The sequence below is a fragment of the Dufourea novaeangliae genome, unplaced genomic scaffold, assembly GCF_001272555.1.
Source record: "Dufourea novaeangliae isolate 0120121106 unplaced genomic scaffold, ASM127255v1 scaffold125, whole genome shotgun sequence".
In the NCBI taxonomy this organism is placed as follows: Eukaryota; Metazoa; Arthropoda; class Insecta; order Hymenoptera; family Halictidae; genus Dufourea; species Dufourea novaeangliae.
Genome location: NW_015374020.1, coordinates 4,751,350 through 4,761,035, shown reverse-complemented (window position 1 = coordinate 4,761,035; position 9,686 = coordinate 4,751,350). Strand labels below are relative to the sequence as shown.

The window sequence follows — 9,686 nt, the reverse complement described above, 5'->3', positions numbered from 1 at the left end:
ACCCACATAACACTCAACAGAAGTATAGGCGTACGTTGTTTGGCGAAAAAGGTAGGAAATTTTAAGAAGATATGTCTATTTGTAATAAAAAAAATACTATTAATGAAATCACATTAATCTTTTGTCTATATTTCGGTTACTTTCTTAATGAACGGAGATCCAGCTCCGGATCAAAATGAATTTAATTTATATTGCGTTTTTTAACGTGTATCACAATCGTACCTATATTTTCAACTTACATTCGGTTATTTCTATTCATATACATCATGTATCATACAAAGTTGTATTAACTCCTACTGTATCGCGAACGTGTATTTTCCTTAATTTCTTTTTTTCTGTACATTGGTATCTGTATTTTGAGACATTTGATAGTCTTTTATCAATCGTTCTTCTATGGCTGGCGTACAGGGACTGTATCTTGCGTATTCCATAGTGTACTCTCCTTTCCCTTGGGTGGAAGATCTTAGGGTTCCGACATAACCGAACATCTCATTCAACGGAACTTCTGCGGTTAAAACAAACCATCCATCGGAAGCATCCATACTAGATATGATACCGTTTCGTCTTGTCATGTGGGTTAAGATTACGCCCTACATTGATAACATTATACAAATTAATATTATCGATTATTAACGATGCTATCGGGAAAAAAGGACTGTTCTCACTTGAAACTCCATTGGAGCAGTCACGTCTACAGTCATAATCGGTTCTAAAATTTGCCACGATGCCTTTTCGTACATTTCTCGCATTGCACCTTGCGCTGCTAGAAAGAATGCTAGGTCCGAAGAATCGACACAGTGGTTCATACCGTCAAGTAATCTGAATTTAACGCCCGCTAGTCTGTTTCCAATGAGAGGTCCCTTTTCGCACATGAATCTGAACCCTCTTTCTATACTCGGAACGAATTGTTTAGGAACATTCATTCCTACCGTTTCATCCTTGAACAACACGCTAGTATTCTGGTGCGGTGGAAGAGGCTGAAACGTTACACCTCTGTGAAATAAATTATAATTCGTATGGAAAAAAAATAATCTGAAGCGATAAAAGTCTGTACCTCTAGAACACCAATTACTCGGCCAAACTGGCCAGCTCCTCCCGACTGTTTCTTATGAAGATAATCGAATTCGCAAGGCTCACGCAATGTTTCGCGAAAGGAGACCTTCGGTTTTCCAAGAATAATAGGGCAATTGTATTCCCGTTCCAGTCTTTGCCCGTAAATTTCTAAATGTAATTCTCCCATGCCAGAAACGATAGTTTCCTAAACCATATCGTATATCATGGAACGGTTGTGTCCGTAAAACTGTGTTAATATGTATATATTCTAGATCTTTAAATCATTACCTTGTTGTCTGTGTCATAGTGTAATCTGAATGTCGGATCTTCTTTAGTGAATCGTGCGATACCTTTTGAGAATGTTTCTCTATCTTTTGAATGTTTTGGTTGAATGGACATTGATACTACAGGATCAGGTACATAAATAGATTCCATTGATAGGTCTGAATTAGGAATATTGACAAATGTATCGCCTGACGCGCAGTCTATACCAAACACAGCAAAAATGTCTCCGGCATAAACTTCGGTTACATCTTCCATTTGATTCGAGTGAAGTCGTACTAACCTTTGCACACGAACCTACGAAATCGTATATTAGAAAAATATAAAATAAAACGTACTACCGATTAAAAGCTATCAAATCATTAACAAGCACACCTTTTTCCTTGTTCTTGTATTGTATATATTGTCTGCTTTTTTCAACATTCCTTGATAACAACGGAAATATGTTAGTTGTCCAAATTTGCCAGCTTCTAATTTAAATGCTAACCCAAGAAATGGATGATTATCGCTTCTTTCAGGACTTAAAGGTACTTTAATAGTCTCTTTCCTGTACAAGTTAAAGAATACTTTAAAAAAAAAAAATAAAAACAGATTAACACGTTCGCTGTCAGTATGAATAGGGCGTATAAACATTCGTAGTGCGAGTGGTTCCGGTCGGAGCCGCCGACAGCGAATTTGTTAAAAGAACATATCAAGTATATGACAGATAAATACTCATTCTCTTTAAGTGCATAGTTTTGAACTTCACCAGGATTTGGTAAATATTCCAGTACTGCATCCAATAGTGGTTGAACACCCTTATTCTTTAATGCAGACCCAAGTAGAACAGGTGTAAAAGTCCTTTGTAAACAACATCTACTGATAGCCTTTTTAATATCTTCTTCCTTAATTGGTATTTCATTTAAATACATTTCTGCTACCTTATCGTCAACATTACTTAAGTGTTCAATTAATTGTTGTTTAGCATCTTGTGCCTCTAGATACAATAAGGTATACATATAACTTTATTGCAATGGTGTAATACTCATTGTATAATTGTATCTATCTAAGTGTACCTGATCTCATATTTGATGGAATTTCATCTTCTCTATTCACTTCACCATAATCTCCTTCAAAGTATATAGCTTTTTGTAAAATAAGATCTATTATTCCTTTATGGTTACTCTCTAAACCAATAGGTAATTGTAGAAATGCAGCATTATGGTGCAGTTTGGTACGTAGAAGTTCTAAGACTCTTTTGTGATTTGCACCCATCCTATCTAGTTTATTGATAAATGCTAGGCAAGGTACATTGTACCTTTTCATTTGTCTATTTACAGTCATTGTTTGGGATTGAACACCACCAACTCCACACAATACAAGTATAGCTCCATCTAAAACACGCAGAGCTCTTTCTACTTCAACTGTGAAATCCACATGGCCTGGGGTATCGATGATATTAATGTTGTGATTCTTCCATAATGTGTATGTTGCTGCTGATTGAATGGTAATGCCTCTTTGTCTTTCTAATTCCATACTGTCCATTGTTGCTCCAACATTGTCTTTACCTCTCACCTTTTATATTTTACAAAATGTAATATATAGAAACAAACTTTATATGTACCAGTTTAATGAAAATCGTCTTTTGCTTACCTCGTGCATTTGAGAGATTCTTCCTGTATAAAATAATATACGTTCTGTCAACGTAGTTTTTCCAGAATCAATATGGGCGGAAATACCGATATTTCGAATTTTCTCCAATGGTTTATGTTCCGAAAACTTCGTATACGATGATAAAAATCTTAAATTCTGTTGCAAATATAGAACAAACGATGCAAAGTACTATCATGTAATATTACTTGATTTAATTTAATAACTTGTTTGTAACCTAAATTCTATAGAAGGTTAGATTTTTTACCTTAAAAACGTGCGATGGCACGGATGACAATGTGGTTAATGTATTGTTATGTCTTAAAACTCTTACAATGGACATGATGACTGCTTGTAATAACTCTTTTTTTTTTAATATTTTGATATTATTCAAATCACCTCTTGCTTTGTTTCACAATACGTACACCGCCACACACCACCACGAATAAAATAATTGTTTATCGAGTGTTTACCGAGTGTTACCGAGTCTACTACCCCCCGTTTGCCTTCCAGGAAACATTCCTAAAAAAATATTTCCGTCTATGCCACTTGATGCCACTGACTGTAACGCATATTATAGTGCCAGTAAAGAACTTGTTCAAATTTCAAAATTATAGTCTATATATACAAATTGTTTTTATGTTTATAATTCACCACGGTTTTACCGCTGTGTTGCAATTCAAAAGATAGAAAAGTCTTTAATTCGAACTATAGTTCAAAGTAAATAGAATATTATGAAAGTGGTAGTGTCCATTAAATTGTAAACAAATAGCGCTATAAGATACTTCTTTTGTAACCGTTGTTATAAGGTATAATTAAGTATATTTACTTTCTTGAAAAATACAGAATGATAGTATGAAAGCATAAAAGAAAGTAACGAATAGATATTTTGCATATTATTTATTCATCCTTATCAGTTTTAAATGAAACTTTTCATGAACAAAACGTAAATTCTTTAATCAATTTCTAAATTCGAATTATAGTAAAGAAGATTTACGATTTTCCGTGCTGAGATTCACATATCCTCATCACAGTTAATCACAGTATATCATAAGCATAAGCAATAGATGGGAATGATATTTTCTTTATCTTTTAGGAGGCAGGAATAGGGAGATTATTTCGTTTGACGGTGTACACGAACTTCATTAGAACCAATTAGAACTTGGTGAACGTACATGTCCTTAGCATTCATAAAATAGAAAAGAAATGGGCCTAGAGAAAAATTGTTTATTGTGTATCACATAATTATATATATCATTGTTTTCTTCACGATATATTGAATTCTACCTTAATATAAAATAGGGCGTATTGTGAACGTAAGAATTTTATAATTTCAACAAAATAAAACATAACAAGCTTATGCAACTTACATGTCAAACTACTTTTATGCTACTAATATTTACATTGAGCTTACAGCGCCAGGAAGTACAAATATTACGAAACTTAAACAATTATACTTTGTGCTCGAGTGTAAAATTTATTTTCACACCTTATTTATAATCATAATGAGTATTGTATACAATGCACACCTTACTATATTATTGATAATATATGTGCATTTGCTCTGAAAAACTTATTAAGTATCAAAATGCATTTGAAAAATGATAATCTATGAAAAGTATAAATCAGTACAAATTGTATCTTAACAATTTTAATAATTGTTTTCTAGGCTCAAGAAGAAAGTAATAATATGTTAAGAATAGTCACAGTAATTTATGTTTTGATGAAAATCAACACTGATTGTCATTGATCAATCATTTATAATTCATTAAACCATGAACATTCAATTTAAACACGTACAGACAATGAGAGTCATGACTTACACTCATTATATTTATTAAAATATGTTTCTAATAAATTCTGTGCTACTTGCTTGAACATATAAAACACTAATATTGACACTGGTATAATATTTATAATAGCTTTTTAATTATGCGGGATAAACGTAGTTCTTTTAAGTATGTCCTGATTTCAAATCAAAAGATTCTACAAGTACAAAATATACTTGCAAGGGTTAAATAATTAGCATAATTTTTTTAATACCCCATTCGACACTTTAATGATATTTGAGTATATTCTGCTTTCTTGTATTCCATTTTTCCTTTCATTTGTTTCAATACTTGAGTGTTGATAATGAATTTTCATGAAGAGTATAAAATCTGTTTCGTTCTCATACAATTTCTTTTCTGTACATACATATATTTATGCAGAAGTTACGCTTTCTTTCATTATCCTTATAGTTAAAGACTTTTACAAATACATTAATATTACATCTGATTAAAAGCAAGTAACGTTTTTGGTACTAAGTTTAGTTGGCGAATGTTTTTCGTCGTTGTCGCCGAAATCCATACCGAATGGTACAGAATTCCAAAGGGCTTTATCGCTACGGTCATCTTCTTCGCTTAAAATATTGCACATCATTCGATCATCGTAAAGAGAAAATCTTGCGGTTGATTGTCCACGACCACGAACTTTTCTTACAGAGGGTGGCAAATCCCCTGGTGTTTTTATTCTCATATGTGGATCTTTTAACACGTTTACGTTAGATCCGACATTGAAAACCTCGTTGAATTTATCGATACTCTCCTGCCTACTGAGATTATTCACGGTCTTTTTATTTCTCAAATGAACAAGAGGCAAAGTAGAGGGTCGTGTATTTGTATTGTTATCATTCTCTAGTTTCTGTTTTCCAACTTGTACAGCATTTTTGTCATTTTTATCCAATGCAATTGTAGAAGCAGGTGCCTTAGTAATAATACCATTCACATACTTTCCCCCTGGAGATATTGTTACATTCGTTTCAACCGTTTTGATTTGCACATTCTGTTTGGATAGTAAATTCGATTTCGAATCTTCTCTATCTATTTGGTATTTATTGTAGGTATGCATCTTTTTATTAACAAGTAACTTTTTCAGACTTGGCCACCCGAACAATTTTTTCCTAGGACTTTCTTGTGAACAGACCTCGTGTATGTTTGTTTGTTTACGTTTACCATACGACGTCGTGCCATCGTCGGAAATAACATTTTGAACGTACGGTATAGGAGTTACTGGTCTCAGCTGTGTCAGTTGCGTCGTGTGTTGGCTCAAGTAATCATGAGAAACGAGTCCCTGCACTTCTGACACGATTCTGTATTGATCGTTACACGTGTGCTTCATGGACTTGTCAACAAGTACGTTACCGTTACACCCCAGTTCTTCAAACGAATCCGACGGTAACATTAAATTTCTTTCCATACAAGGATTTCGTCCTTGATAAGGCTGAAGTGTTTGAGTATGATTGTATACTGCTACTTCGTTTGAATTTTTAACTAAAACATAAAATAAAAACTAGAAATACGAATTCAAATCAATTGATGATTATATTTACAAAACAGTTGTGAAATACTTACAACTATGCTCGTGAACAATACTTTCAGAGGGTGATAATGTTACCAAATTTTCAGCAATGCCCTCATTACTTGTATTATCTTGTACCATGTGTAATGATAAATAAGCGACGTGAGCGTTATCGTGATGCGAAGTTTCACTGTAAAGACTGTTTGTAGTTGAAGGCACTAAGGTGCAATGGGAATTTACCATTGGACTACCATCTGTGAAGTGCATGGCCACTAAAAATTCAAAAGTTTATTTTGTGGCTTTGAAAGAGTCTTTTTATGCCATGTTTATACAATAAAACTTACCTCTATGGGACTGAAGCTCTGAAAGACGTTCTTCTATACATAAAGCAGTTAATCGAGCTTCCGCATCTGCGTCCCAGCAATCTTCCATCGTTTCCCTAATCAAACGTACTCCCGGTCTGTCTACTACGTTACCCTCTAGCAACGGTCTAGCTTTATTACGAGAAACTAAAACTTGCATTTGTTCGAATGTCGGGTGAAGGCCAATCTCTTTCTCATATGGTTGTCTGTACACAGGTATTTCTGAGCCTGGCATGTAGATGTCGGAACATCTTGAAACTAATTCCCACAGGACTAAACCCATTGCATAAACATCTATCTGCTTTAAAGAGCTTTCACAATCTCGTAAATTAACAGCACCCTCCAGTACTTCTGGGGCCATGTATCTTAAAGTGCCAACCTAATTAAATGATTATAAACGATATTATGAATTGTCTTAATCAGTAAATAGTTTCTGCAATATATGTAAGTTTTTGTCTTACGTCATTGATCGATTTTATCTCCGCGTGTTGTTCTTCCCCGTTTGAGTAATATTTGGAACCAGAAATTTGAACTGCCAATCCTAAGTCGCATATACAAGCAGTTCCATCAGCTTTAATTAGTATATTTCTTGAGTTAATATCTCTATGCGCGATACAGGGTTTAAATTTATCTGTAAAACCAATTGTCTAATCAAGGCTATCTTTTAAAACGGTCAGGAAATTTTCTTCTTGTATTTTACTTACCACCTTTGTGTATATCAGTATGTAAGTAAGCAAGTCCTTTTACCATAGAAAGACCCATTTTACAGAATATGGGCCAATCAACTGTACGAGTTTTTAAGAAATCCGTCAAAGTACCACCTGGTGCAAAACTAAGTACCAAAAGATATTCGATGCTGCCTTCCATGCTTACTCTTTCATCCACACCTAAGGGTTCACAGTTGCTTTCAATAATGTGTTGGTACAAATAATGTTAAACAAATTTATGATAGAAATATACTAACCATAATAATTTAATAAAGATGGGTGTTCCATGAAGGGGAGGCAATAAGTATCCCGCTCATTTTGAAAATAATTACGATAGTGAGAAGGAAATATTTTTACAGCAACGTCTTGATCTCCCATACTACCTTGCCATACAGAACCATATCGTCCTTGTCCTGAAAATATGTCACAAATACATCATGATAGTCAAATTATTTAAATATGTTGTAGATCAATTAATAAGTCTGCAAATGACATACCCACAATCGTTGTAAGTTTCAAATGATCCACTGTATAAGTACCAGTTCTTAGTGCTGTACTGTCCATAAACTGATCTGTGTAAGAGAGTGGTTTTCCTAATCTTGATAACATGTTGGTATGATACATACGATATACCATTAGTGCTAAAATACATATCACTAGTAATATGCAAACTAAGACACTCATTATAATAAGTATCCATCTTCCAGAATCCGATTGTTCCAAGTATTCTGTTGCTGAAAGAACTCCCATATGAAAAGTATCAGTGACTTAAAAAATGGCATAAAATATGTTTTATATAACATTCATTGACCTTACTTGGTTGATTATTTTCTTTAGGAATAGAGTTATGTACTTTGCTATCAGAATATGGAAGATTAGTGCTGTTAATATTGAGATTACAATAATCTCCATGACAACAGCAGAATTTGGTGTTGTTCAATGCCTTGGTAGAATGTTGAAGAGCAATACATTCGGAAGTTTCACATTTTTGTTCACCTGATTGTTTCCAACAACCTAAATTATAATGCATTAAAAATGTAATGTTGTTACAAGCATAATTTTAAAAACATTTCTTATATAACCGGAAGTACTATGTGTACCTTGGGATAAAATGATAATTTCTGTTCCATTTGCAGTCTTATCTTCTCGCCATAGCGCATGGCAAAGGTTAGTACACTCTTCAAATTTAATATTGTCATCTGTCTGTGAAACATTGATTAATCTACTTTAATGTACTGCATGTTAATTAATTTATATATCATCTTACATGTATATAAATAATACCGAATTTATCTAAAAACATATACAGTTTCAATACAAACTTTTAACTTACTGTGGTATGAGCTACATTACTGTTGCTGGGTACACTTTCAGGTACACTGGGTATATTTTGTTTTAAGGAAAGATTTTCAAAACTTTTCTTTCTGCTGGCACATATTTTAATGGCATTAATGGGTGCTGAGTTTATCCCACATAGTAGCGCGATCAATGTAATTGATACAATGGCTTTCATTGTGCCTTAGCAGGCCTCTTGAACTCAAACACTTCAATGGAAGCGTTGGTCCTTAAGAAGTGGCATCTTTGATTACAACATATACTACTGCCATGTGTAGGCTTTGCTCATCTGTTCATTATATAGAATACACATCCGTTTATTGCAAAAACAATGATAATGATACATTTTTTAATAATAAACTTCTCATAAAACAAATAGAAAACTTAAGAATGATATTTACATACAAACACAACAACCATAATAATAAGGTTCTTTGTAATATTATCAAGTATTGTAGACATATGAAATTGACACATAGAGCAACTTCTAAACATTGTTAAATATCATGAAGTAATTAAATACAGTGGATAAGAAATGAGAATATATTAAAAAACACTATGTTTTGTAATAAAAAAAAAAAAGGATATACGTGATTAGCAGCACGAATATTGACAAATGCAATTAATTACATTGTTTGTGGATTAAATACGTTGTACAAAAAATAAAAGCGGCGGCAATTATGACAGGAAAGAGGTGCTGTCTCTTAGAGAACGATTCCATACGAATATTAAAATGATATTAAAATTTGTACGCTGCAGTACACACCGTAAACGCGTATAAAAAGAAGCGTAATACATGCTGCAAAAAATGAAGAATAGGCAAATGAAAAAGAATACAGTGGTATCGCACGGTATGTTACATGCAAATTAAGAGAAACAGACTTACATCTTTATAAACAGATTTCTCGAGTTGTTTAGTCGAGAATCTCGGAGAGAAAGATTTGATATCAGTCGTAACATTGCACACATCCGTAGACGA

General features: G+C 33.4%; 2 protein-coding genes across 2 annotated transcripts; both read right to left on the bottom strand.

The window, feature by feature from the left end:
- Window positions 1-139: 139 nt before the first annotated feature.
- On the bottom strand, window positions 140-3,521 carry LOC107189033 (elongation factor G, mitochondrial). The gene is made up of 9 exons (XM_015577466.1): window positions 3,233-3,521; window positions 2,968-3,123; window positions 2,391-2,889; window positions 2,050-2,311; window positions 1,711-1,882; window positions 1,342-1,632; window positions 1,055-1,258; window positions 666-977; window positions 140-590 (listed from the first exon to the last, which is right to left on the bottom strand). Exons 1-9 carry the CDS (start codon window positions 3,305-3,307, stop codon window positions 321-323), a joined length of 2,241 nt encoding a protein of 746 aa, XP_015432952.1. The 5' UTR covers window positions 3,308-3,521; the 3' UTR covers window positions 140-320.
- A 1,720-nt stretch (window positions 3,522-5,241) lies between these two features.
- LOC107189028 (bone morphogenetic protein receptor type-2) lies at window positions 5,242-9,672 on the bottom strand. Its single transcript, XM_015577459.1, has 11 exons — window positions 9,594-9,672; window positions 8,706-8,996; window positions 8,473-8,575; window positions 8,189-8,386; window positions 7,870-8,115; window positions 7,630-7,785; window positions 7,370-7,552; window positions 7,127-7,296; window positions 6,648-7,044; window positions 6,357-6,575; window positions 5,242-6,275 (listed from the first exon to the last, which is right to left on the bottom strand). Exons 2-11 carry the CDS (start codon window positions 8,883-8,885, stop codon window positions 5,242-5,244), a joined length of 2,886 nt encoding a protein of 961 aa, XP_015432945.1. The 5' UTR covers window positions 8,886-8,996; window positions 9,594-9,672.
- Window positions 9,673-9,686: the final 14 nt, after the last annotated feature.

Excerpts from the sequence above, each read along its gene's own strand:
- LOC107189033 (XM_015577466.1), bottom strand. The coding sequence starts at position 3,307 with ATGTCCATTGTAAGAGTTTTAAGACATAACAATACATTAACCACATTG. Across the intron at positions 3,124-3,232 it reads TGCCATCGCACGTTTTTAAG|AATTTAAGATTTTTATCATC; the intron begins GTAAAAAATCTA and ends TATTTGCAACAG. Across the intron at positions 591-665 it reads CTGCTCCAATGGAGTTTCAA|GGCGTAATCTTAACCCACAT; the intron begins GTGAGAACAGTC and ends TTATCAATGTAG.
- LOC107189028 (XM_015577459.1), bottom strand. The coding sequence starts at position 8,885 with ATGAAAGCCATTGTATCAATTACATTGATCGCGCTACTATGTGGGATA. Across the intron at positions 7,297-7,369 it reads TACTGATATACACAAAGGTG|ATAAATTTAAACCCTGTATC; the intron begins GTAAGTAAAATA and ends TTGGTTTTACAG. Across the intron at positions 6,276-6,356 it reads TATTGTTCACGAGCATAGTT|TTAAAAATTCAAACGAAGTA; the intron begins GTAAGTATTTCA and ends TTTATGTTTTAG.